The 27,823-nt window shown below is 40.2% G+C and overlaps 1 protein-coding gene across 2 annotated transcripts in view; it reads left to right on the top strand.

The window, feature by feature from the left end:
• The window catches only part of GABRB2 (gamma-aminobutyric acid type A receptor subunit beta2), a 182,818-nt gene that overhangs the window by 126,686 nt on the left and 28,309 nt on the right, over nucleotides 1–27,823 (top strand). For both annotated transcript variants that reach the window (XM_024576962.3, XM_053927247.1), the window contains exons 6-8: nucleotides 17,550–17,687; nucleotides 19,639–19,791; nucleotides 24,094–24,338. In XM_024576962.3, the coding sequence (XP_024432730.1) occupies nucleotides 17,550–17,687; nucleotides 19,639–19,791; nucleotides 24,094–24,338 (536 nt within the window). The remainder of the gene's footprint in view (nucleotides 1–17,549; nucleotides 17,688–19,638; nucleotides 19,792–24,093; nucleotides 24,339–27,823) is intronic.

Below are 27,823 nucleotides of genomic sequence, written 5' to 3'. Positions count from 1 at the left end.
TCACTAATAGGACTCCACACAGCGACACAGAGGTCTCTAATCAACCACTGGCCTGTAATTGACCCTTCAATGTCACAGTAATAGATTTTTCAGCAGGTAATTCCAGGAAAGTATTAGTGCTTTTTGCAAATGTTTTTCTTTAGTTCATAGAGCTCTAAGTTTTCTACATTTTTCTAGATATTATTTTCTCTGTACTTTGTCTTTTAAATATTGTAGGAGATGGAAATGTGTGTGAAGGAGAGCAGGGGTGTGTATGTGAGAATTGGATCATAAATTAAACAAGATATTTGTGGGAAATGAGGTCACTGAGTTAAAACACAGTCAGGGGGAGAGCTTAGACTTACCTGTGCAATTAGATGCTGGGTTTGAGGTTCCTTCGTCAGGTCTGCTGTTGGCAGTGAACCGAACTGCTGCTGAATTGCCTGTCTCCAGATGGCCTACGAAGTTTTATTCCAGATGAATCTTGACAATTTCCCACTAAAATGCCTCCTCGTCTTTGGAGGAGACATTTTATGCTGTGAAATTCTGTTAACTATTTCCTGGTGTTAATGTTTTGAAGCTAAACTTGGTCTTTGGATATATCTGTGATGTCCCCTGAACTTTGAAACATGTAACATTTTCTGACACTCCAAGTGACATTGTGAGGGTGTTTTGAAGATGAGGAAAAGTTAGGCTTCAAAAGTTTAAATGATGCAGCTGAAGAAGACAAACTATAGTAACTGCATATGTGTAAATGAATTGTGTTGTTTGTAGGAGATGGGGGGAGGTGAATGAATTACAACAAATAAACGAGAAATTTCAATGTACAAATGGGAAAGGATTGAAAAAAGATAATAATTCCTAGTCACTGCTTCAGAGAGAAAAATAAATGCTACTTCCTGTTTTAGCAGACTCAAACTATGAAATTGGTTATTTTTAACATTTCACTTGAAGTTTCAACAGCAAAAATGACACCTAACATTGAGCTATTGATATGTGCCAGGGCTCGAGAGGATCATTTTCATGTCAATAACCTCATCTTGTCTTTACAATAGCCCATGGGTTTGAATTCAGTTAGAACATTTTAACATGTTTTTTAAATCATATACAGAAAATTTCTCTTGTAGTTACAATTTGAAATAGTTTATAAAATGCTAAACTGTTAGTTAAGGAAATTCAAAGAGTGGAGAAGTTAATATGGACTATTAATATCAAGAGATTCCTAATCAGGAACTTAAAGATTAATAAATTAGAAAATATATATATTATTTCTCACAGATTTTTTTCTTATCTGTGCAACATCTCTTAGAGCAATGTCTGAATTTCTAAAAGGGTAGATTCCTCTTCAAACAAAATTTTGGTCATCTTTATCAACAATAGAGTAGTAGATAAATAACCAATTCGTCCTGGTAACCATACCCTGATTTTTCCACCAAAAATGGAGCACCGTTCATTTACCCATGTACATGTGCCTACATTCTTTCAGTCAAGGATTAATTGAGCACTTACCATGTGCTAAGTAGGACGACTGAATGTTATTCCTTCTTTCAAGGTACCCAGATGACTGGTATTTAGATAGAAATTTTTCTTTGGTTAAATTAGATCTCTGTTGATTTTGTTCACATAATGTCAAATGATTGGTTCTAAATTTATAGTCCTTTGTGCACATTTACTTGAATGAGATTCAAGTATCCAAATGTGGAGAACAATCACTTTCCTATTTCATAGCTAAGAGCAGTGGAAACGTAGCAACCCTTAGATGGTGGGGAGATAATAGATATTCTCTGGTCATCGCTTCATCAGCAGCATTCTGCCTTGGAGCTAGCTGTGCCAGTCATACTTTTCATTTTAGATGCAGTTTTGAAAGAGATTCCCTTTTTATGACTGTCATTTCCTTTCGAAATGGTTTATTGTATTCTTTAGAATCTAGGTTACTTTTTATAACAATTCTCTGGGGAATCAGGCAGAACAAAATGCTCCTGACATAAAAGTGCCAACTTAGCTGGCTTCACCAAACTCATTCTGAATGAACTGAGAACTTTTAATGCCAGCTCGCTGGGCACCTGAAGCACCTAATACCTTCCAGGTGCAGGCAAAAAGCCCACCCAAGTGCAACATCCTGGAGACAGAAAGAAGAGTCATTCACAAATCCCACTTTGCAGCAAGAATAAAAATAAGATAACATCATAACTCTCAATGTCTTCATTATGCTGCTGTCTCAGAGGCTCGTGTGCATCTTCCTTAAATGAGGTAGTTTATGAGAGAAGCTCCAAAGCATCCTGCGTAAGAAGACACTTTGGAGGTAGACAGGCAAAGGCTAGTACCCTGGCTCTGCTGCTTGCTAGTTGATGGGAACAGATACCTGAACCTCTCTGTATCTCCAAGTCTGTACCTGAAAAACCGTGATAATAATACTTTTCCATTAGGGTTATTGAACATGCATACACATGTCTGGTTATTTACAAATGCCCCTGGGTTATTGAAATGTGGTGGGTGGGGTGGGGGGTGGCAGTGCGGAGTGGAGTGTATCTGATGAGGTCATCTGTGTGCAAGTGAATTTGCAAAAATTCTTGCTTGTTGTGTAACCATTATAGTGACTGGAATGGTGGGTGCTTCTTGTAGATTTACTGCTCACTAGCTTTCAAACTTGAGGATTGTGTTGAAGGAAGAAGTGCTTAAAAACACATCGATCTTGTTTCTTTAGTATAAGAACCTGAGTGCCTTACCATCAGTCAGGTGAGCAAGATCTAACTTAAACACTGGAGGCAAAGCTGGGGCAAACATTTTTCTATTTCCTACCTAAGGTGTTCTGTGAGACTTTTTGATACGCGGTAGTGTTCTTTGGTTCCTTCCTTGCTTTCTACTATGACAAGTTATTCTAGTCTGTTTTGCCCCAAACTGGGAATGACTTATTTTTCTAGATGGTTGTGGTTCTTTTTAGTCGGGAATGATAAGAGACTCCACTGTAGGGGTGTTCATTGTCACAGGGTGCATCATTCCTGAGGCCTTGTTAGTGGACAGATCTAGGAAATACACACTCTTTTCAAGATAAAATACTCCATTGTTCTTTTTTCTGCAGTGCTTTCCTACCATAATGAAAATCCCAATTCTCAAGGTTTCTGACAGTCTATAAGCCAAAATAGGAATAAAAATAACCCAATCATAAGATTAAGAGATAATTTAAAGCATTCCATAGTGTTTGGCATGTCACAGTTTAACTCATAGACTCTTGTTATCATTTATCATCATCATCATCGATATTCTAATAGAGGGGGGTGTATTCCCCTGCCACCTTATTCCCGGAGAGAAGTCATGTGACTTCAGACACTGTGCTTGCGTGTGTGTGTGTGTGTGTGTGTGTGTATCTGTCTGCCTGTCCGTGCGTGAAGTGCCTGAGCTTCTCTGGGCTGCCATAACAGAACACTATAGACTGTGTCAATTGTAAACGTCAGACATTTATTTCTTATGGCTCTGCAGGTAGAAGTCCAAGTTGAAGACACCAGCAGACTGACTCAGTGTCTGATGGGAGCCCACTTCCTGGTTCACAGATAGCCATCTTCTTGCTGTGTCCTCACAGGGTGGAACAGCTGGAGGTCTTCCTGGGATCTCCTATAAAAGCACTAATTCCAGCCTGAGGGCCCCACCTTCATGGCATAATTAACCTCCAAAGGTCCAACCTCCAAATACCATCACTGGGCATTCAATTTTAGTTTGAGAATTTGTGGACACAAACATTCCGTCTGTAGCAAGATACGGCCTTGTGGTCTCGAAGGGTATTTCATTTCAAACCCAGCTAGTTTGAAACAGTAAGGCAAATTGGAGTCTAACTGAAGTTCATCAGTATTGTTATGCAGAGGCCCTAAAATGTGCCTTATATTGTCAGCACTGCATACGAGTGATGGAGTGGAAAATGACACGGGCAAGACAGAATGTTATAGCCTGTCCTTTAAACATTGTCCTTCTGAGTCTTGAGTACCTACTTTTTCCTAGCACATCAAATTTACAAATCCTTAACAGTTTGGACTAGGTATGCTTAGATATGCTAAAAAAAAAAAATAAGAAAAGAAAGAAAGAAACACATAATAGTGCCCTAGATTTTCATTACTAACACATCAAAATAAAATTGCAACCCATAGATATCCCAGGGGGCAAAACTGTCTCCATGTAATTCTATATTCTGGTCAAGACTTTTGAATACAAAGTAAAAGCCCACTTAAGCTAATGCAATAAAGGACCCTGGTGGGTCTACCTTTAAATTCATGACCACAAACTTCAGGTGAGCATTTTTAGTTGAATTTGTTGGGGTGACATTGGTTAACAGGTAAGCATTTTATGTTCCTGGAAATAATATACTTGCTTGGTCTATTCATTCTTCCTTTCTCCCAAACAACCACTTCATACCTTGTCCCTTGCCTTCTTATTTTCTCAGCATCTCCTGCCAGATTCTTACTCTCAGCTAATGACCTTGCTTCCTACCTCCCTGAGAAAACTGAATCATCATAAGAGAACTTAGAACGTTCCCACCACCACGCCCACGCACCTTCCAGCGTCCACACCCACACACATCAGCCTAACCCCTGCTGTTCCCATGGTCCCATCTAAATATAACTCCTGCATCCTGCCCACTCAAGGGGATGACTCTCACAGTTCACCCTCTCTTTCCCACGTCACCAGTTTTTAATTCTGTGTTGATCACTCCCATCAATAGCACATGCTTGCTCTTATGATTTCTTCCAACTTTAGAAAAACAAACCAACAAACCCTGCTAGCTACCATACTACTTCTTTTCCCTCTTCGGTAGCAAAATTCCTTTAGTCACCTCTTCTCTCATTTTATCCTTAAAACCATGCCAGTGTGCCTGCCCCTTCCACCATGCCACCAAAGCTGGATTTGTCGTGGTTGACAGTGACCTTCACATTGCTCACTCAGGTGGGCACTCTTCAGTTCTCGTCTTGTGCAGCGTGTCACAGCAGGATCGTTTGACCCTGTTGATTACTCGCTTCTCCTTCCTACGTTTTCCTCCTGTGATTGTATTTACTGCACGCTTTCTAGGTTTTCTTCTCATCTCACTTCTAAGTTTTTTCTCTGTCTCCTTTGCAATTTTTTTCTCTTTAACCTGAATTCTTAATGCAAGAGTACACCAGGACTCAGCTCCTGGATTTCTTCCTTCAACTAGCTCATCAGTTTCGTGGCTTTAAATATCATCAATATGCTGATTATACCCAACTATTTATCTCCAATCCAGACTTCTCTCCCAAACACCAGACTTCATACATTCAATTGTATGTCCTGAACTGAGCTTCTTACATTCTTGCCAGCATCTGTAATGTGTGAGCCCTTCACATCTCATTTCATGTCAACTCCATCAGGGCAGAAACCTTACGATGTAATTATCTGCTCTCTTTATTTCACTTCCTACCTGAAATCCTATTAGCCGAGACTTCAGAATAGTTCTAACATCCTACCACTTTTCACCACCTCTTTCGCTCCCACCATGATGTAAGATCCCATTATCTCTTACTTAAATTACTACCAAAGTCTTCCGACAGGTTTTCTTCCTTCACACTTCACCAGCCCCCATATCGATCATTGTCACATAGAAGCTAGGCTAACTTCCTCAAACTCACACAAGATCATGTCATTTCTTTGCTAAAAGCCCTTAGAGTAGAAATTAAATTCCAAACAATAACCTGTGTGATTTCCCCCTCCCCCAGTGCCTCTCTGACCTCCTCTCCTAATTCTTCACCTGTTTGTTCTGTTCCAGCCACGCTGGGTTGCTTGTCATCCTTCCGATAGACCAGTCGCCATGCCAGCTTTGGGCCTTTGCACCATCTCCTTTATCTGCCTGACAGGCAGGTCCACAGACAGGCTCACGACTGAGTTCTCCACCAGTTTTCAGTCTTTGCTCATATGTCGGCTTTGCAATAAGGCCTGCAATGATGACTCTGTGTAACATGGCAACCTAAAGGCCTTCCCAAGACTCCACAAACTTCTTACCTTGCTCTGCATTTTTTGTCCATAGCATATAAATCATATTACTTTCTAATGCGGCACATAGTTCACCTGTTTGTTATGCTTACTGTTGTCTGTTTTCTCCTGCTGGAATGCATTCACAGTGAGGAGAAGTGTTTTTTTCATCTTTTTTTTTAAAGCAATGTGCCATAAGTGCTGAGAACCATATCTGTACACAGTAGGCATTCAATAAATGAGTATGGAATAAGAACATAATGAGCAATCTCAGAGATATCCCCAAAAAGGATTCCACGGTTATTTGGGCATTAATCTAGGGTTCCAGAGATATCCAAAATTCTTTGGGTGCTGGGACCTAAACTAGGCTTCAGGGACAAGAGCGCCTCTTTGTCCATGTCTCTCTCTACCTCCCTCTGATTTTTTTCAGGAGCCCCGTGGACCTTCTCCCGTAACATCTTGGCTTCCTTGTTCTGTCTCCCCACGTTGACTCTCCCCACTTTCTTGCAGCCTGTTTCAGTCTCTTTGTTCCTAATTCTCCCTCTCTTTCCAAATCATGACCTTTTCTTATTCTGCTACTCAGTCCCCGATTCCCAGGGAAGGGATGTGATTGATCCAGCCTAGAGAAGACATCCAACCAAGCATAATCAGCTCTGGCTGGGGTGGGGGTACAGTCCAGTTTCAGCAGGGGCTGAGGAGAGGAGCAGTTCCCACTGAGGTTGGCTTTAAGGAGCTGCAGAGACCCTGAGTTTATCCACAATAGTCGTCCTTTTCAATATGCCACATCTCTGGCATAAATTGCGAAGATAGAGGAGCCGGATTCAGATCAGATAGGATCTCCTAGTTCAAGGTTACTACTTTAAGAAGACTTTAAATTATGCTGGTCGTTCTCTATCACAACAAATCTTAAATTACGATGTCAAGTTACCCTATACAATGACGTATTTACTCAAATTTGAATAAGTTTGCAAATTTTAAAAATCTAGCAAAACATCAGTTTTCCTTTGCCTTCCTCTGATTCTATTTGTGTGTGTGTGTGTGTTTGGCTCTAAACTCTGTTTTAAATTTAAATTCTGTCTTTAAATTTCACTTACCTCATCTTTGCTCCTTTTATTTTAAAACCATGTATCCATCACGGCGCCTTGTTATGTTGGTGAAATTGAGGATGACAACAAAATAAGGAATAAGAAGCAAAGGAGTATGTCAATAGGTTAATAACAGAAGTCCGTTTTTTTGAGTAAGACACTTTTGTGATATAAATAAGACACTTGATAAAAGTATCATCTCTGCATAAACCGTGATGAACCAAGAGGACCTATTCCTTTATAGTATGAATACTAAATAAACCTCCAAACACTGTCGTACATAATACACAATGGCAAAGCTCCCATCTAAATAAAAAACTGTCAGCTGTCTCCCCATCTGTGAATTTATACAGCCTCATACTTTGCCGTGGCTTTCGTCCAGTACTTCTTTTTAAAAGTCAGTTATTAATCTGACAGAGTTTAAACGGCATACCTGCTAACGATGTTTTTGGTTTATTTTGAACACATGGAGGTAATAAGACCAATGTTATCTCTTATATCAGCAATTTTCAACCATTTTCATCTCATGTCACATATAAACTAATCACTAAAATTCTGCAGCGCACCAAAAAAATATATGTTTGCCAACGATAAAGGAAATAGCTATAATTTTGATTCATCCACACTGGATGACTCTTGTTGTGGTTCGGCTGTTGTAATTTTTTTTATTTGACAATCTAAAGGAAAAGAGGTCATGCCCCTGGCTAAATAGTCAGGTACTACATGTTCTAAAAATTCTTGCAACACACCAGTGTGCTACGGCTGAAATAGTGGTTGAAATCACTGTCTTACAGAGATGTCAATCAACAGGATTTACTTATTCATTCAAAAACATTTTTTGGCATCCGTCATGTACCAAGCAATGTCCTAGGCGTTTTACAGACCCCAGTGAGCCACACAGTCACATCCCTGCTTTCCTGCCCTATAGAAATTGACATTGAGTGCAGAGACAGACAATGGAATAAACAAATAGACACGCTGACTTCTGAGTGACCAGCTATAAAGAAAATTAAACAAGGTAGAAATGCAGAGAGCAACTGTTGCGGGGAATCAGGGCCACAGCACAGCACAAGAGAGGGAGGCCAGGCTTCACGAGGTCACAGAACCTGAAACCTGACTGGGGAGGAAGAGGCATCCACGTGGGTTTCTGCGTGAAGGGAGCACAGGGTGAGTACAATGAATGACCTGCTGTTCCTATGAAGAGCAAATCGAAAGCCAGTACAGTGTGGCCGAAAGGTGCAGGCAGGCCCAGAGTCGGACCATGTAAGGTGGCTAGTTTGTTTTATGAGAAGGCAAAATGAGAAGCCATTGAAAGACTTTGACCAGAGTCCAGAGTATACGGAAATAAAAGTGGAAGTTGGGAAACCAGTTCGGCGGTGATAGCAGCTCTGCAGGCACGGCCCGATGTAGTCATGGTCCAAGATGTGAGTGGTGAGTGATGGAGAGTAGAGCCCAGAGAACATGCTAGAGTTTTATTTCAGACATAAGGAAGTGACAAATTTGGACCAAAGTACTTTAAGCCAGTGGAGAGGTCCATTATCTCAGATGTAACCTCCAAGATTATATAGAGTCCCGTAGTCCCCAGGATACCCCACATCTAAGAAAATATAAAGATATGGAAGCCCTAAAACCTTCTTGAATTTTTAGAGGAGTTTTTCAAACTCTAGAGCAGAGAGTCTCTCCACACATGCAAGTGGGAACATATATCAGAAACAGCTGATACATGTATTAATGTACATATACAGTTAGCCCTCCTATAGGTGGGGCTCAAAAATAGGCATGTTTAACAGGTCCTGGAATAAATAGTTGGCTCACTAAAATTTGAGGACACTGCTAAGGTGAATCACTCTTTAAGTCAGAGGGCTATTATATTAAATACCAATTTGCTGTGTTGTTAATATTAGATAATTATATTTTTTCCCTCTCTGCATAGAAACCATTTGTAATGTAGAACCATAGTTCTATAAGATAATGTGGTTTGGAAAGTGCCCTTGAATTTGAAAATCAATTGAGTTTTGTTCCAGTCAGAAAATTACCCTATTATCTGCAATTGCATAATCTTGGGGACTAAGGAAATAAGTTTTAGTACTTAAGGTTTTTTTGTTTTGCTTTATTAAATCTTTGTGGATAGTGTGCTTTAATGTTGGATGTCGAAGAATATTTAAGTTACTAATACCCAAGCTACTAATAAAAAAGTCTATTTGGATTGGCAGGATCAGCATAAGGTACTGCCTACATTGGATTTATCTGCCATCCAGTCAAAGGTGCGGCCTTAGTTGTTTTTAAGCATTCGGGCAACTTGTCTTAATCAATGTGGGCTGCAAATATTCAACGTGCAAATGCAAGAGCTACAACTCAGGAGGCGGGCAACAGCTTGCAAAAATCACCTCAACACCCCACCATATTGAAAATTAAGTTTGCTTTTGGTATGTATTGGTTTGAAATCACTGATGTAATTAGCTTTAGGTTGGAATAAAAGCAGCTAGCATGCCGCATTTCCCTAGGCTCTCCTCCTGCTGTTTGCATAAGCCTGCTCACCAAACACAGTTTCGGTTGCCCCAGCAATCTGGTACCTGCTACCTTTCCACTCCAAGCCATGGTCACAGATTTAGGAGTGCTTGCTCTTTGTTTAAATAAGAACCCACAATTGAGTACACCAAGTCCTCACTTAACATCATTGATAGGTCCTATAATTTTAAGCAAAGTGACTTATATGGAAATCAGTTTTATCACTGGCTAATCAATATAAACACGAGTTAAGTTCCCATGGCATCCATCAACCTTATGACAAAATAACATCGAGTGAAACACGTCATTCATTGTTCCAGGACCTGCTGTATAGGAGATAGATTTCTTACCAGATAATTTAATGTATTGAATGCTAATAGAGAATATTATGTAAGCAGAGAGGAAGGGGACTTCTATCTGGAGCTTACGAGCAGTGTGGAAAATTTTCTTATTAAGACACACGCTAACAGTCCATGTCACAGGGCAGTCCCGCTTAAAGGCCAAAAATTCCTCTGCAAGAGCACCCAGCCGACATCCTTAACATGTGCATCCTCAGCTGACCCCATCACAGCACAGAGACATGAAAGAACAGGTTAAGAGGGAGAAGCCCAGACCACTTACAACACTGGTAGGCGAGGCTGTCACTTCCTCTGCCACCTCAAATTAGAAAGCAGATGGGGTGGTGTAACGTTTGATGGCATTTTATTACACAGCTGTGCATACCCCTAGGCCATCCAATTGGCCTTGTTAATTTAAACATCTTCTATTATCACCCTTGAGTTAACAAACTCTTCTGTGTGACCATATCCCCTTGTCACCAGGGAGCATTATTCCACTTGAGCTGTAGGTATCAACTTCCTGGGAGGCAACTGTGGCAGACTGGTTTCCAAAATCTATCAGCCCAGAGAAAGGCATTACCCTGAGCCATGGCCACTCCTAAGATACGTTTGCTCGCCTAAGAATGACAATATATGTTAAAAGTCAGCAACATCCTGAAGTTTCTTTCAACACAGGGGCCTGTACTTCAACGTGGCGGCTCTTTCACAGACTGGTCCCAGCTCCACTGTCTTCCTTTTAGTGACTCCAAGGCCAGTGCCTGGAAATTCCACATCCCGTGATGCAGAGGATGCTCAGGTTTACAGTTCTACCACCTTGCAGCTCAACAAATCGTGTCTGTGCATCACTGCCCTCCTAAGAGGGGTCCCTGGTGAGCCACAGGCAAAGGGTGACCATGTGACTGTTCAACGCAGCAAGCTTGTGGCGTGAGCACCACACTTAGTTAAGACCTGCGTGAAGGAGGAGAAGGGCTACGGAGAAGCCTCAGACCTGGCTCCTCACCCTCCAGGGTAGTCTGTTGGCTGAAACCCACTCATCTACAAATCCTCTTGTGCAAAACTGGCTGTGAGAACTGAGGCAAAATGAAAGCAAAGTGCTCTGGAAACATCAGGAAGGAAAGCGGGAAGGATCCCAGCAGCAGGGGGGCGGGGGGTGGTCAGGGAATGAGACAGCGTGTTGGGAAAGAAGACAGTGGACATGGGCACCTAAGGTTTGCAGGAATCTAATCGGAGAGAAAAATATCTCAGGTAATTGAAACAACTTGAGCCAAGGCCTGGAGGTCACAGGATTCCTGGAGTGTGGTCAGAAGGTGGGAGCTTTGGAAGAGGAGGAAATGTAACAGAAGATGTGGCTGCAAGGGAGATAGAGGTGGGGCTTGAATGTCTTTCTGAAGGATTTGCATTTCTTCTGAACCTATGGCAAGGCCATCAAGAAGTTCTCCATATTTTTGTCTCCCATTTTGTGTTTTTGTTTGTTTTTTAGGCATAGAAATGGCAGCAGCAACCCATTTTTAAAATAAGTATTAATAGCAGCATGGATAGCATAGATTAGAAGGAGAAACCTGAAAGGTTCTTGACTAGTCCATAGAGGAATATAAATAAAAGATGCAGAGATCTGATGCTAGAGTGGAATATTAGTCTTAGTGAGGCTCAATATTCACAGAAAAGCGGCATAAATACAAATTTACCAAAAACCTTTAGACCCCATTTCTCTATTCTCTGCTATTGCTGCCTTATTTATGATCATAGATCATAGATCATTAAAGAAAACCAGCATCAGAAATGCCACATATTGTCCCTTGAAAGGAAGCAGAACTGGGAGAAGATATTTTGATTTAGAAACTTACAAAACCTTTGTTCAGAAGAAGCATTGTTTTTCTCTGGCTCAGACTGGATACCAGACATTCCTGGCCTGACTCCAGGCCGGGGCATATAGACTTTTACTCTGAAAATCCCCAGATCGCTTGCCGTCCTCCAGATGGTCCACAGGCCAACAGCATCCTCACCCCCTGGGAGTTTATCAGAACTGCAGAATGTCAAGCTCCACCTGCTTAATCAGAGTTTGCATTTTCAAAAGATTTCTGGGTTATTTTATACACATTAACTTTGAGAAATTTATCCAGTCCATCCCTATAGTCAAAAGTTCTCTGCCTCTTCTCTTCCTACTTCAGGCTCAGGGCTCAGGCGTATGGAAACAGCCTCATCAGGGAGCAGGGAGGGTTCCTGGTAACCTAACCTGATCTAGTTCATAGGGTTCTAAATAGAGACATGTGAAGAGTTTGAGGCAGTGTCCCGACACCTAAGGGCTCCTTACTGGCAGCTCTAATTATTATTGTTGTTTGGCAATTTTTGTTTATTATTATTTTTAATTGGTTTATCTTACTTGGACCACCAACTTAATTGCTTCATCTCTCCAAACACAGGGGTGCAGGCTTAAGGAATATCGTGGAGCTAAACCCGCAGACGCAGTCACCAGATCGCCCCGCTTCTATACAGGGACAGCGAACACTAAGATTTGCATTGAAATTCAAATTAAGAAATGATCTTGAAAGCACAGAATCTGGCATTCTACTTGATTGTGATTGATTTCCTATTCCTTTACATCATAAGATTTGAACTTGAAAATAGTAATAACACAAAAAATAGCTCGTCTTTGATGTGGGGCGAACATTGGGCTGTTACTTGATGGTGTCCTTCCTTCCTAAGATGCCACTAGATAATCATCTGACTTACCCTAGGTCGATTATTTTGAGCTGCCCGAGGTCTAAAAATGATTGGACAGCACAAAAACCGTGTCTAGCAGTCCATCTAAAGAGCAGAGTGAAGAATAGGCTGTAGTTAAGGAGCCAGGGCAATCACTCAGAGTGCCTGGAACATTTTCATTGCTGAATTAAAGAGTTGTGCCTGACAAGCGTGTCTCTTTCTGTTTTGAAAACTCCCTGCAACTTTAACTGGCCATTGACTCATTGTACTCAGTCTTGCACCTTTGCACAGCATGCGGGCGTCTGCCCAAGGTGGAGTGCACTCTGACGCTGGCTGGCAGACTTCTGAGTGGTCCCCGAGAGAGTCGTGAAAACGCTTGTCTTCTTCCATTCAGTTGTGCGCTGCCCTGAGATGTCTGTCTGCCCTGCTCCGTTAAAAGAAAATTTGATCTCTGTTATTTGCAGATGTTTTGTTCTCTCCTCAAAACTTTTTTAAGAGCAAGAAAATGTTTAATCCACCGAAGAAGCAAGATGTATTTCTGAGGAACAATGAGCCTTCTCAAAGGCTTACCTGGCTTTTCAGAGAACATTAACTAAATCACCCTAAAATGTGTGAATAACTCCAGCACTTAATGAAATACACCTGGGTAGCCATTTTTAAAAGATTTTATGTATTTATCTTTAGAGACAGGAAGGGAACGGGAAAGAGAGGGAGAGAAACATCGATGTGGGAGAGAGACATCTCGATAAGTTGTCTCTCATACGCCCTGACCTTGGACCAAACCCGCAACTCAGACATGTGCCCTGACGGGGAAAATGAACTGGCGACCTTTCGCTTTGCAGAATGATGCTCAACCAACTAAACCTCACTGGTCAGGGCTGGGTGGGTATTTTTATATCCTAAGAAAAGGTATCTGGCCAAATGGGTTTGGGAGACTCCAGGGGTGAGGAAAATTAAGCAGATTCTTTATTGTGGGATTTCCTAAACTTTGGTAAATGTTTATATTTAACAAACGTAACTAGAAGAAGGGCCAAAATGTGCAGTCACTCCCAGTATATGGACTGTGGAAGCCTTCTCCATGCATGCATCTCACTGGTTTAGTGTTTCCCAGAACATAAATTAAGTTTTATAGGTAGCTACTTGTAAAACTGATGAAGTAACCACATAAAATGTAAAATACTAATAGGGCAGTAATATGCTAAATTTACAATGAGGTAGTCCATTGAAAAACATTCTTAATTTGCTGTGGTAAACATATATAGGGCAGGAAAAACTTTTTAAAATGCCATGTTATGTAACAAGATAATGTCATAATTGTGAGAACATGTTCAGTGTGCAAATGGCATTTTTACTCCTTACATCTTATATACTACATGTTATTACCAGTATTTGAAAGACGGCATGTCCATCATTCATGTCTTATATACATTTAAAAATTTATATATTTATATGGCCTGATTTGAGGCTTACAACATTTTATGCAGTTTTAACTCCTCCAGGTAAATTTCAATAAATCATAGGCCATCTGAATTTATCTGGGTTATATTTTTGATGATTACGATATAATATAATCTAATGACTCAGTTTATATAATCCCATGAATAAAATATAAAATATGAATTTAATTCGCAAGACATTAATGGGGAGCTCCAGTGCATCTCTGCCTTCTGATATCTTTCCAAAGAAATCTAATTATTTTTCATTCACTGCTTCTGTGAAAACTAGAAAAGGCAGGTCATAAATATTTGCATGTGTTTTATTTTTTTAACCACCTTGAGAAACTGCTAACTATTCCTTCAGAGAAGGTTCACAGAAAGAGAAAAGAAGACTAGGTCTGCTTTTCACTAATCCTACACAGTGTATGAGCAGGCTTTGAACTTGACCATCATGGCACTGTCATGGGTAGTTGGTCCTTCATCTTCAGAAATCAGTGACGCAAAAGCAGGCATTTTCTTTCCATTTGCAACATTCTTTACTTGGTTAACCCAAAGTGAAGTCGAGAAGATTGGGGTTGTGAGACCAGCACTAGCCAAGAAATATACACACCGCATTACACTATGGTGTCAGACTCCAAAATCTTAATTATCCACCTCTCAGTTATATTGATCTTTTGCACTTTTTTAGACTCTAGTTGATTTTTTCTGCTCTGATCTTTATTATTTCCTTCCTTCTACTCACTTTGGACTTTGTTGTTCCTTTTCAAGTTCCTTTAAGTGTGAAGTTATATTGTTTGAGATTTTTCTTGTTTCTTACCATAGGCCTGTAATGCTCTGAATTTCCTTCTTAGGGCTACTTTCTCTGTGCCCCGTAGATTTGGGGTTGTTGTGTTCTCCTTTTCATTTGTTTCAAGGTGTCCTTTGATTTCTTCTTTGATCCCACTGTTAACCCATTCATTGTTTAGTAAAATGTTAGTTAGCCTCCATGTCTTTGTGTGTTTTTCATTTTTTTTCCATGTGATTGATTTCTAGTTTCATACCATCATGGTCAGAGAAGATGCTTGATATGATTTCCATCTTCTTAAATTTAATGAGACTTGATTTGTGTCCTAACATGTGGCCTATCCTAGAAAACATTCCATGTGCCCTTGAAAAGTATGTATATTCTGCTGCTTTGGGGTGAAATGCTCTGAAAATATCGATTACATCCATTTGATCTACTGTGTGGTTTAAGGCCACTGTCCCCTTGCTGATTTTCTGCCTGGAAGATCTATCCATTGAAGTCAGCGGGGTGCTAAAATCCCCTTCTATGACCTGTTTTACTGTCAGTTGCTCCCTTCATGTCCATCCCTTCACGTCCATCAAGATTTGCTTTACCTATTTAGGTGCTCCTATGTTGGGTGCATAAATGTTTACAACGGTTGTATCTTGTTGGATTCCTCCCTTTATCATTATGTAGTGTCCTTCTTTGTCTCTTACTATGGAGTTTAGCCAAAGAAACTCGAAACACTTATGCAAAAGAATACATATCTAGGTTGATTGTAGGAGCAAATTTCTTTTATTTTGTTATTTTAAACTATTTTATCAAAGGTGGGATTTTCATTGACCGCAAACAATTTCCTAACTGAGAGATGTGTGCAGATAACAAATGAGAACTGGGATTATGTTGGAGATGAAGCTCTGGACTTCAGGCTCTGGACATGAAGTTCCCATGGCCGAATTAGGAAAGTTGCAATCATAGAAAAAGAGCAGCTGTCCCTTGGGACAGACGCCTCAGTTCTAAGGATTAGGTAAAGACTATAATGAGGTAGGTTAGTGGGCAGTTAGAAGCTCTTTTCTGAGAATCTGCTTAATACCTGGACTTTCCTTTAAAGTCAGTTTTAGACGAAGAAAGACAATGTCTAACAAAACAGAGGGCTCTAAATGAGATCACGCCAATAAAAATTCTGGTCGTGTATCATATAATAAAACTCTACAATTTTGATTATTATATAATTTATAATGTTTTCAACTAAACAAGCCTTTTTAAAGTCATTAGCTATCATCCCAAAGCCTGTAGTTGCAAAAGCAAAAATGCAAGTCTCAATAACTCTTCCAAAAAAACTGTATTTCTACATCAGATAAAAATCGTGGCTCCTATGAATGAGGACTGCAAATTTCTAGAAAAGTTAAGACATTGCTGAGCTGTGCTATGGTTGCTATAAATTTTCAAATCAAGGGCATTGCAGTTCTTTGAAAAATAACTTGTTTCTACTTGTTTTGGAAATCTGACTCTCTCTCTCTCTCTCTCTCTCTCTGGAGGAAATGTGGTTTATTCAAAATCATAAGAGCTAAGAGTCACAGGATTGGCCTTCTAGTCCTTATTGTTACACTAACTAGTCAAGTGCCAAAAGGCAAAGGACCTAAGCAGTCTTTTTAATTGGTTCCGTTGCTCTTGACATCAGGGGAGCAATATCTGTCCTATTTCCTATGCTTGTAAAAATTCAGCTATTGAGATGCAAAAGTTCTTTGAAGAAATAAATGAGATATGCAAAGCATGTATGCTGTTGAGGGGTGCGAGTGGCTTAGCTTGTATAATGCTAATACCCTCCGGATTTTGTCGCATGCTTCCCCATACAGCAAGCACTGTTTGCAATGCAGTATGTGTTTATTCATTGCAGTTATACGTGTGCTTATTACTTAGGACATGTGTGCTTACTCTACTCTTCCCTGTGGATTGCAAGTATCATCATAACAGAGGACAGGTCTTTATTATACAGAGCCCTATCCCCAGCGACTGTGCACTGATGAGCACAGTAGGTGCTCAGGAAACAATGGCTGAATGAATGGAAGCACACCGCCTAAGTGTTCTGTGCATTGATAGTGTACACTCTGCATTTGCACAGTATTTATTCCTTGGAACTGTTGGAATCAGTGTTGTTTTGAGGTTTGTTTGGGAGGAGTGGTTTGGAATTCAGATTTGCTACAAAATCCAATTTGGAGACCATGTCTGTGAGTGTGAACAAATTGATGACTCGCTTCTTAACAATCAGTTCTCTTCTGACCTGAAACCCAAACATGTTGTAATTCAAGTATTTTATATTGCAGGGAGAGTTGGATAGCATTCAGTGCTATACTGATGTCTTAAACGATTTTTCTCTTCTTCTGTCTTCTCTTAGAGTGTTGTCCAGGGTTATGTAATAATACGATAGTGTTTGAGAAAATGAGATTCATAATCACATAAACCTAGGTTCAATTCCCAATTACGCCACTTCCTAGTTGCAAGACTTAATGCAAGCTATTAATTTCTCTAAGCCTTTGATTTGAAGCCTCTTGTGGGCCTAATTATAATTCCCTCCTGAGTTTGTTGTGAGCATTAAATGTGGTAATATGCTTGAGGTACTTAGCATGGTACCTAACATATAATAACAGCCTTTAGCTGCAGCTATTATCATTTACGTAGTTCATCTTCTAAACTTTATTCTTTCTGTTTTGTTTCTTGTTTGTCTTTCTGCGTGTGTGTATCTGTCTGTGTGCGTATATATTTTCTTTTACAGATGGATATACAACTGACGACATTGAGTTTTACTGGCGCGGGGATGATAATGCAGTAACGGGAGTAACAAAGATTGAACTTCCCCAGTTCTCCATTGTGGATTACAAACTTATCACCAAGAAAGTTGTTTTCTCCACAGGTGTGTATCAGGGAAGGGGGTTAGGGCAAAAGAGTCTCCATCGTCTTTTGTAAAAAGGGTTCATGCATTTCAGGACACGGACTAGGGAAGGACGGCGGCTCCAGAAGGCCGAGACCTGTTCAGAATCTCAGTTCCCCATGCCCACTGCTTATCTGCAGCCCACCAGGTTATTTTCCAGAGGGACCCCCCCCCCCAACCAAGCTGAGAGGCTGAGCTCTGGGTCTCTCATCTGCCAGAGAAGGGACTGATTGTTGGAGGCAAAATACAGAAAGAAATGAAGACCGAGTTTGAAGTTATTCTCCCAGTTTTATGCATCTCTCAGATGTGATCGTAATTCTTTCAAATATACTGGGGGTAATCAAGCCACGGTTCACTCAAGTCTGACCACATTTGCGAATCTCTCTGAGAGGGTAGAGTAGGAGAACCTCACATTTCCCTCAAAGGGCAGGGTTTCTTTATGTAGCATGACCTCCTGTTTCCTAACTAAAAACCCTCCCAGATCTTGAGATGATCCTGATGCCTTCACCATCCTTACTCTTGCAGTATTGAGGTTCTAGGCTGTTAACTTAGTTAAATGTGTCAAATTTGTTTCATCAGCACAAATTTTTAATAAGAAAGCCCAACAAAGTAGTAATTTGCTACATCATCATTCAGGGAGAAATGATAAGCCCACAGGAATATTCTTCTTTATATTTTCTCATGAACATGAATTCCCCATGCAGACATAGCGAATACTACAACTAGAAATTCTGAGGCACTTCCTGTCCCTGCAAACAACTTCAGACACAAGCTGTATGATTTAGTAAGAATAGAGTGCAGCCCCTTGCTTTAAAAAAAAAAAAAAACAAACAATAATAAAAGAAACTTTTCCTAAGTGTGAAGTGTTTTTGAAACCCTGTAGAAATGAGTTCCTACTTCAAATACTCATACTTTAATATGAAGACACTTGGTTTAGCCCAAGAAGGCTAGACAAGGCTTTCTTTCAGTCACTTACAATTTATTTCCTTACCCCATACACACCCTATTTATCAGTGTGAATCCTTTATGTTCTGACTGTATTCTGTTATAAATATTTTCTAACATGTGAATCTCAGATCACCACAAAGGACCCAGCTTCAGGAATATGATTTTTTAGTTAAAGCTCCTGCAAATATTGCTCAGGAGTAGTGATTCTCCACCTTTGAGTGGGTCAGAGATCCCTTTCAAACTTTGATGGATGCCGTGATTTTAGAAAAACATAATGCATACACATGAAAACCTTCACAAAACTTTTCAGAGTTGCTGCATTCCCCAACGTATAGCCTTTGACCCCAGATTTAAAATCATCCTAGAGCTTTGTATCTTAGCCCTGGCCCGACAGCTCAGTTTGTTAGAGCTAGAGCATCATCCTGATATGCCAAGGTTACAGGTTCGATCCCTGGTCAGGGCACATATAAGAATCAACCAGTTAATGCATAAATAAGTGGAACACGAAATCTTTCTCTCTCACTTTCTCCCCTCCTTCCCTTCCATCTTTCTTTCTGTCTCTAAAATAAATCTTAAAAAGAGAGCTATCTTTTACTATAATCAGAGTGCAGAGCCTTATTCTTATATGCAAAAAAAACCCCACCTTACTGGGAGGATTTGCTGAGAAACAATTGAGGGGAGACATAAGGACTGTCCCAAACTGCCTTGTCATCACAGTTGTAGGGAATGAGTATCTCTGATCCAGTATACGAGGCTGAGCAGAGAAAACCGGGCATTCTTTTAATTACTGGGAAGTCTTCAACCCAAAGTAACTCCTGCTATTTAAAAACCCAGTGTTCTCAGACATGTTTTGCAGAAGAAAATGCTCTTCACCAGGAGCTAAAATTGAATTTAGGAAGGTATACAAACTGTTTATGAGCCTTTAAAATGAAGTATCTCACAAGTATTGATTGATAATGATGGTGTTCTAAAATTGCCTCTCCAGGTTCCTACCCCAGGTTGTCCCTCAGTTTCAAGCTGAAGAGAAATATTGGTTATTTTATCCTGCAAACATACATGCCTTCCATCCTGATCACCATCCTCTCCTGGGTCTCCTTCTGGATTAATTATGATGCTTCAGCCGCAAGAGTGGCATTAGGTGGGCCTTTTCTCTCTCCTATGGAGTTTGACTCTTGTGTGTGTGTGTGTGTGTGTGTGTGTGCGCGTGCGTATGCAAGTGCACTTTCCTTACCCTGAAATTTGTGATGCCTGGTGAAACCAGACTGATAGATTACAAGGATTTGACTCTGAGACTTTGGATGATCTGATTCAGCATTAAATCAATTAAACACATATTAAAGCTCTTTCATGTCAAAATTAGTTAACTAAATAGCTGTTGGTAATGAAATTAGTCCCATCAGGGTGATACTTTTATGGAAGCATAGTTCATGTAATATTGCTTGCTAATTATTCAATTTGTATCGGTGCTTCCTTACCTGGGACGACTTCCCTTCCATCTTTCTTTTGTTTTTCTGAACAAGAAACCAGGAAGTGTAGTATGTAACAAAGAGCTAAGCAGAAGAATTCTAAAATCTAGTGAATACTTTGGAGTAGCATGGCAGAGGGCAGGAGAAAACCAAGCAAATATTTTGAGAAATCATCTAAGATATCACTTATCTTGTGCTTTATTTTTCTTTTGTTATAAGACGAGAGGAGGAGAGTAAGTTATATTTCATGAACATCTTTATGTTGCTATTCCAGATAGAGTAAATTTATGATCTTTGACATAATCTTTATTATTTTGAGTTCTGATTAGTCCCTTAAATATTGACATGTTACCTCCTCCACCATGAGTTCTCAATTCAATCATTACTTACTTGGAGAAGTCATTTATTTATTCGTTCAACATGGATTTGTTGAATGAACACCTTTGTGCCATGCCAAGTATACTAGGCACTGGACATAAAGCAGTGCCCTTCTGGAAGTTATGTTCCAGCAGTAAAAAACAGACAATAATTGAGTAGCCATGCAGATTGTATTATATGGTAAGTTTAGTGAGGGAAATGAGCAAGGTAAGGAAGGGGGAGGTTGGTTATGCCAAGGGATGCAGTTTAGAATAATCAGGGTAGACTTCATTCATAAAATGTCAATGGAACAGAGACTTGAAGAGGGTGAAAGGCAACAGTTACCTGGGTAAGAATATTCCAGGCCGTGAGCGCGTCAGTGAGGCAAATGCAGAGAGTTCAGGAGGAGACACAATGTGCACAAGAGGAGACGAGAAGATTACGAAGCGGTTTGGGGGCCGCCGTAAAGGTCTTAGGCTGAGCACAATTAGAGTCATTGAGCAAAGAAGTAACATGATTTGATTTCAATTTTATTTTTTATTTTTATTTTTTGCAGTGCCATGGTTTGTATTTTACTTTTTATGTTTCAGTTGTTTTATTCGTTTTTCTTGTTTTTTTTTTGTTTTTTATTGTCTTTTTTTCCATTACCATTCAGTCCCCTTATATCCCCTTCCCCACACCACAATCACCACCCTATTGTCCACATCCATGAGTCCTGTTTCCCTTTTGCTCCACCCCCCACGCCCTAGTCTCACCCCGCAATAGCTGCCATCTGCTCTCCATCTATGACTCTGTCTCTATTGTGCTTGTTCATTCAGTTTGTTCATTAGATTCCATAGAAGAATGAAATTACATGGTGTTTGTTTTTCTCTGACTAGCTTATTTCATTTAGCGTAATATTCTCCAGGTCCATCCATACTGTTGAAAAGGGTAAAATTTTCTTCCTTTTTACGGCCAAGTAGAATTCCATTGTGTAAATGTCCCATAGTTGTTTTATCCACTCATCCACCAATGGACACAGGCTGCTTCCATGTCTTGCTGATTGTAAATAACGCTGCAATGAACATAGGGGTGCTTATGTTCTTTTGAAATAGTGTTTTGAATTCCTTCAGATATATTCCCAGAAGTGGGATCGCTGGGTCAAAAGGCAGATCCATTTTTAATTTTTTGAGGTATCTCCCTACTGCCTTCCACAGTGGCTGCACCAGTCTGCATTCCCACCAACAATGCAAAAGCGTTCCCCTGTCTCCGCACCCTCCCCAGCTCATGTTGTTTGTTGCTTTATTGATGACAGCCTTTCTGACAGGAGTGAGATGTTATCTCATTGTTGTTTTAATTCTCATTTCTCTGATGATTAGCGATATTGAGCATCTTGTCATATGTCTACTGGCCATCTGTATGTCCTCTTTGGAGAAGTGTCTATTCAGATTCTTTACCCATTTTTTAATTGGGTTATTTACTGTCAACGTTGGCTGCTGTGTTGAGCTTAGATTGTGGTGGTTCAAGGATGGGAGAGAGAAGTCATGGCCTCCTGTTCGAGTCAAGTCCCTGTGACTTAACCTCTTAAAATACTATCAATCTCCCCTTTGTAGACCAACCACTATTATGATTTAAAATTATCTGCTTTGTGACGTCATCTTCCTCCTGGTACTGAGAGACCCTTCAGAGAAAGGCCCGTATCTAATTTTGATTCCGTTGTGCGCGTGTCTGTAGTGCACCTCACAGTGAGTGATGGTCAGTACGTATTTGCTAGAAAAGGAATGAATGAAATTTTTTAAAATCTTATTATCTCAAAGTAAAAGCTTGTTATCTATTTTATATCTATTACAGGAATAAGTAATGTATTTACTTTATTTACTTTATTATCTATTACAGGAATAAGTAATGTATTTACTTTTTAAAAGAAAATTTTTTAATAACTTACGTTAACAATTTATTACCAGGTCAGAAATACCTTAAAGTGAGATTTAGATAAATAGTAAAATCAGCAATGTCAGTATTACGATATATAGGACATGCAGGATAATCTGTAGTTGATATAATGAAGAGAAAAATGAAATTGGAAAATGTTGCAAAAAGACTAATATTGTAAAAAGACATGAGGACTGTACGACACCTAACTCTGAAGCAAGACCAGGGTTTTTCTGGCCTTGCTCAGAATCAAATGCTCAAATTAATTTTTTCTGTGTTTTATGAGTGTGTATACAAACAAGACAAAAATTGTGGTCTTATTTGAGAGATAAAATTAAATCAGGAAACATATGTTTTTTAAAAATCATTGCAATGAAACAGCCTCTGGGATGTGCTATTAGGTAGCGTGTAAGGGAATAGGTTTCTGAGTCAGAGACTCGGCTCGTCCCAGCTTAAATGGTGACTTCACCTCCCATCGGTGTGATCTCGACTCTGAGCTCCATTTCCACAAAGCTGGAACTTGCCATCCTCAGAACTCTAGACCCCTGGTGCTTTTTCCAACACATCTCTGTTTATCCCTCCAATTATGCCTCTGAGGGAAACTGCTCCCCACTGTTAGGGATTCTTACTCAGGTGGACAAATAATTACAGTTTTAAATGCCATCACCTAGTGTGGCATTTTCCATAAGGAATCTTGTAATACTTCTGTAGAATTTATTTGTGTATTACATGCTTAAGTGCTCAGTCTAGAAATGTGAGGGTTAGATTTTTAATTTCTCTATTACCTTACAACTCTAGTTGCCCATTTTTTACAATCATTTTTCCATTTCATCTATATAATGCATTGATTAATTTTAGTACTGTTACCATTATTTTATTTCCCCTTCCTAACATATTATTCTGAAAAACTCTTAGTGGGTATTCTCTATTCCTGTCTTGCATGCTTCTCTAGTGCCCACACTGCTACCAGAGTGATTATCGTAAACACAAATCGTCCCTACATCTCTCTGCTTCAAGCTGGTCAGTGGCCCCACACTGCCTATAATTTCAAGTTCAAACTCCTCATTAGGCCCTGTACGTATGGTTCTCCATTATGTAGCCCTTACTTAACCTTCACTTTCCTCACCAGTCTTCCCATCATATCCTCACATACCCACGCTGACTTTCTTGAGTCTTTTAGTGAGTTGTGTATTTCCACCCCGCAAAGCAAGCCCCTCTTTAACGGAAAGCTCTCTTCACCCCCAATACCCTAAGATCTGACCTCACTTTTGACCCTCAGTCCTTGGTTGCCCGGATGACTCCCATTTATTTTTCAAAATGCAACTCCAGAATCTCCATTTTCTGATCTCTTCGCTGCTCCATTACAAGGCTAGTTGGAGTTTCTCCATATTCCCAACACTCAGCCCACACGTGTGTCTTAATAGAGCAGCATTTAATCTACTTTTCAACCCCCTCCCACTAGGTAAATAACTGTAACTATAAACATGTAACTAAAGACAGGTTCTAAAGCAATTAAAGTTTACTATAAATTGATGATTTATGCCTATCTCCAGGGCCTGTCACAGAGCTGGTATGTAACAAGTGCGCAGGAAATATTTTGTGGCATACATATATGAATGAGTAAAGAGTACAGTAATCCGTACAGCTATAATGAGAGCAGTGAGGAAATAGGAACATTACCATTCTATCTCTCACTTTTTTTCCAGGAATTACAACTGTCCTTACAATGACCACCATCAACACCCACCTCCGGGAGACTCTCCCTAAGATCCCCTATGTGAAGGCCATCGATATGTACCTGATGGGGTGCTTTGTCTTTGTTTTCATGGCCCTCCTGGAATATGCTTTGGTCAACTACATCTTCTTTGGAAGGGGACCCCAACGCCAAAAGAAAGCAGCTGAGAAGGCTGCTAGCGCCAACAGTGAGAAGTTGCGCCTGGATGTCAACAAGGTAAACCCAGAGGGCAAGCCCTCCTTGCTTCTTAAACTCAGGGAAGAATGCCCGTAATATAGGTTCAAGGTCTTGTTTAACAAATGAGAAAACCAAAGCCGAGGGAAGAGAATGGCTAATTTTCCCCAAATCATACAGATAATTAGTGATGGAGGCCTAAATTCATGACGTGACATTCAGATGTCCTTGACCTTAACATTAGGGTTGCCCAAACCATAGTCATCTAAAAACACCTTTGTGACTTCTTCAATATATCAGTATGATGTGTACTATTACTTAGTTTATATTTATTTAAATGTACTCACATTATTTCAATTTATTTAAAAAGGAAATTTCATATCACATAAAGCGGTATTGCTAAAAAATAATCATAAGTATAAATAAATAAAAATGTAATTGTGTTACTAACTTCTAGGTTATTACTATATGCTGGGCCTCAGCTCTGCATTTCCTTTGATTTAGAAGGGAGGTAAGGCAGTACAGAGATGTATTTCAGACATACCAGCAACAAACTGAGACTTTCTCCTTGAAGTCATCAGAAGGGTAGAAAGAGAAGTGGAAGGGGAGAACAGAATAATTTTCTTCGTAAGTGTCAGATAATTACTTAATGCCTTGCACACGGACCACTTAAAATCACTGAAGCATTTGACTACAGGAGGCCACTATCTCGCTTAAGTCCTCGCTGCTCTCACTATAGCTGTACAGATTAGGGTACTCTTCACTCATTCATAAGCATACTCAAAGAGTAATTCCCACGCAGTTGTAAACTGGTTCATTCTTTAAGGCAGTGGTTCTCAGTCTTCCGTGCCTGGTCAAATGACTGCGAGAGCATTAAGAATACTGACGTTGGAGTCCCCTCCCCAGCAGTTCGGAGTCAATTGTCCTGGGGTGTGCCTGCACGTCACAGTCCAGAGCGCTGGGACTAGGCAGACAGTAGCACTTCCGAGCCATCGGGAATCCCTATCCACAGCACTAATCATTGAACGGACATTTCAATATTTCTAATGTCAGTTTAATTCCAAGGATAGAACACTATAAATAATGTGTATTATTGAATTTTATTTGGAGCAAATCCAGGGAAAGCTTCTGACTCACTACTGTTTCCACAGATCCATAGGTCTGATCATTGATTTTAGGTCTCTAACCAGAGGCATTCCTTTCCTGGCAGATGTTATTTGTAATGATATGAATCTCAAGTATGGCCCTTGAAAGCCAGCAAACCACAGGTCTGGGAAACTGTCAGTTTCGTCCCAATATGTGAGGTTTCACTATCGAAAACTATCAATAGATTCCAACTGTAGCATTCTGGCTCTCTCAGGCTGTCAAATGAGAGAGTGCTATTTAAACCCAATTTATTATTGTCCTGATATGGTGGCCTTAAAAAAGACAAGAAAGTGAATAAATAAATGAAAACTCTCTCATAGGACTGCCATTTCAAATGAGTCTAAATCAATTGCCTAATGCAAAGCTCACTTAATAACATCTGATCTTTTTTCACTTTCATCTACCCTTTTTTTTTTTTTCATTCCAATTTGCATTTAAATGACAAATTTAAGACCCGGAGAGTGGCAGTTTTACAGCAAACTGAACCTGGAGAGCTTCAGAGTTTTAAATTCAGTGTACTGAGAGGGAGGAGCCCCATAGCGATGGAAAAGCTCCTCCTCTCTCTGCTGAAGTTGGACCCACAATTCAGAACATAAAATATGAGGGAACAGCCAACGTAGCTAGAGATCTTCTAGTACAGTGGTCCTCAAACCACAGGCAAATTTGGCTGCTTCTATAGATATCATGGGTTGTTAACACTGCAGGGAGGGGATTGCTTCTGGTGTCTACTGGGTAGAGGCCAGGGATGCCCCTGAACGTCTACAGCGCATTACACAGCCTCCCCATAACAAAGAATTCCCCCTCCCAGACTATCAGTACCACTGAGATAAAAACCTCTGTTCTAGTCCACTTCCTGTCTTTAAACTTGAGAAACTGAGGCCCAGAAACAACGAGATCTTTGTCCTAGTCTTCAAACTCTTTCAGACAAGTGGTTTCTCCACATTCTGTGATCAGCAAGCATGTTACTTAGCATAATATTATGGAAGAAGTATCTTGAAGTGAGCCAGGTTCAAGATTTACTCTCTGTTTAATAGCTGGGTGACAACAGGCAAAAGAAAACGAGCCTGGCTAACCCTCAGTTTCCTCGTCTGTAAAACAGGGTTAATTCCTCTGTCATAGGTTTTTTGTGAAGACTATTTGTATAATGTTTAGAAAGGGTAACAGTCTCCAGCTCACGGTAAGCACTTAGTAAGAGGTAAATGTTAATAAAATATTAAAATATTGTAAACAGTAGACATTACTTTTTAAAATAAAATCTACAGTCTCCAGACCTATTGGCAAGTTTGCTTCTGTATTTCACATGAATAGCCTGTGGGATGCAATCCCTTTCCTGAAAGAGGGGGTTCTCCACGGGGAGTGTTTCAGGTCAGAAACTGTGAAGTCAAAGCAGGGAAATCCTTCATCAGTACATCTTAGCTTTAAACTCTGTAGCAAATGAACTACTTCTGACTTTACCGATTATTTCTTAGGTCAGAGTACTCACAGCTCTGTTGATTAGGGGACGACAGAAAGGTGGCCCTCTGGCATTTCTGACTCCCGTGGTTTCTTTCGGACCCCAGCAGGAAAGGGTAGGGAGCCCACACTGGACCCTGATGGCCCGGTGCTTTCTTTTGTGTGAGCGTCATGAGTAATGCCGCTCTCCTTTTTATCAGGAATGCTCCTTTCTCCAGCTGTAGTTCTTACGATTTTTTTCTAAAGATTGCGCACATAAAATCAACTGAGTATTGTTCGCAGCTCTGGAAAAATCAATCAGTAGGGAAAGGGTAGACTTTTTTACCTTCCTTCTGATAGTGTCCCACCGGTGGACACTAAGAGTCAGGTGATCCAAAGTGACAGTTGTACTGTGCTCTCTGCCCTGAGGTCAGGGAGGAAGGGAGACGGAAGCGTGGCCGTGGCTGGAGCCCGTGTTGCTTCCACGGCATACCTTCCCATTTTTCCCATCTCTTCTCTGTGGGAATTTCCTGTAAGTCTTTATTTTAACAAGAGTATCTACAGCTCTTAACACAGTTCTTATACTGTCATTTGACTAATGCAAAAACTAAAACTCTTAGGGAAAGTCAAATATTCAAAGTTGCATAGCAAAGTTAAAGTTTGAGGCTTGGGTTGGGCTTTCCAATCCTTTCCTAGTGCAAGACCCATAGCGCTAACATGTGAAAAAAATAATATAAAATTAAAAAGCACATTCCACCTTCGTTATATATTTCATTCACCTGAAAACCACCTGTCTGTCTACCCATGAGAGCCCGTGACTGACAACCAGTCACTTTCACAGCTGTCTCCATGCAGCACATCACGTTGTAAAGCACCGAAGGTTTTTACAATAAACTCCAAACCGACAAGAGGGCTACTGGACAATCCTTTCTCCCACACGTCTTCTGGAG

The sequence above is a fragment of the Desmodus rotundus genome, chromosome 6, assembly GCF_022682495.2.
Source record: "Desmodus rotundus isolate HL8 chromosome 6, HLdesRot8A.1, whole genome shotgun sequence".
Classification (NCBI taxonomy): Eukaryota; Metazoa; Chordata; class Mammalia; order Chiroptera; family Phyllostomidae; genus Desmodus; species Desmodus rotundus.
The sequence above is the reverse complement of the archived record's forward strand: the minus strand, read 5'-3'. Positions and strand labels throughout refer to the sequence as shown.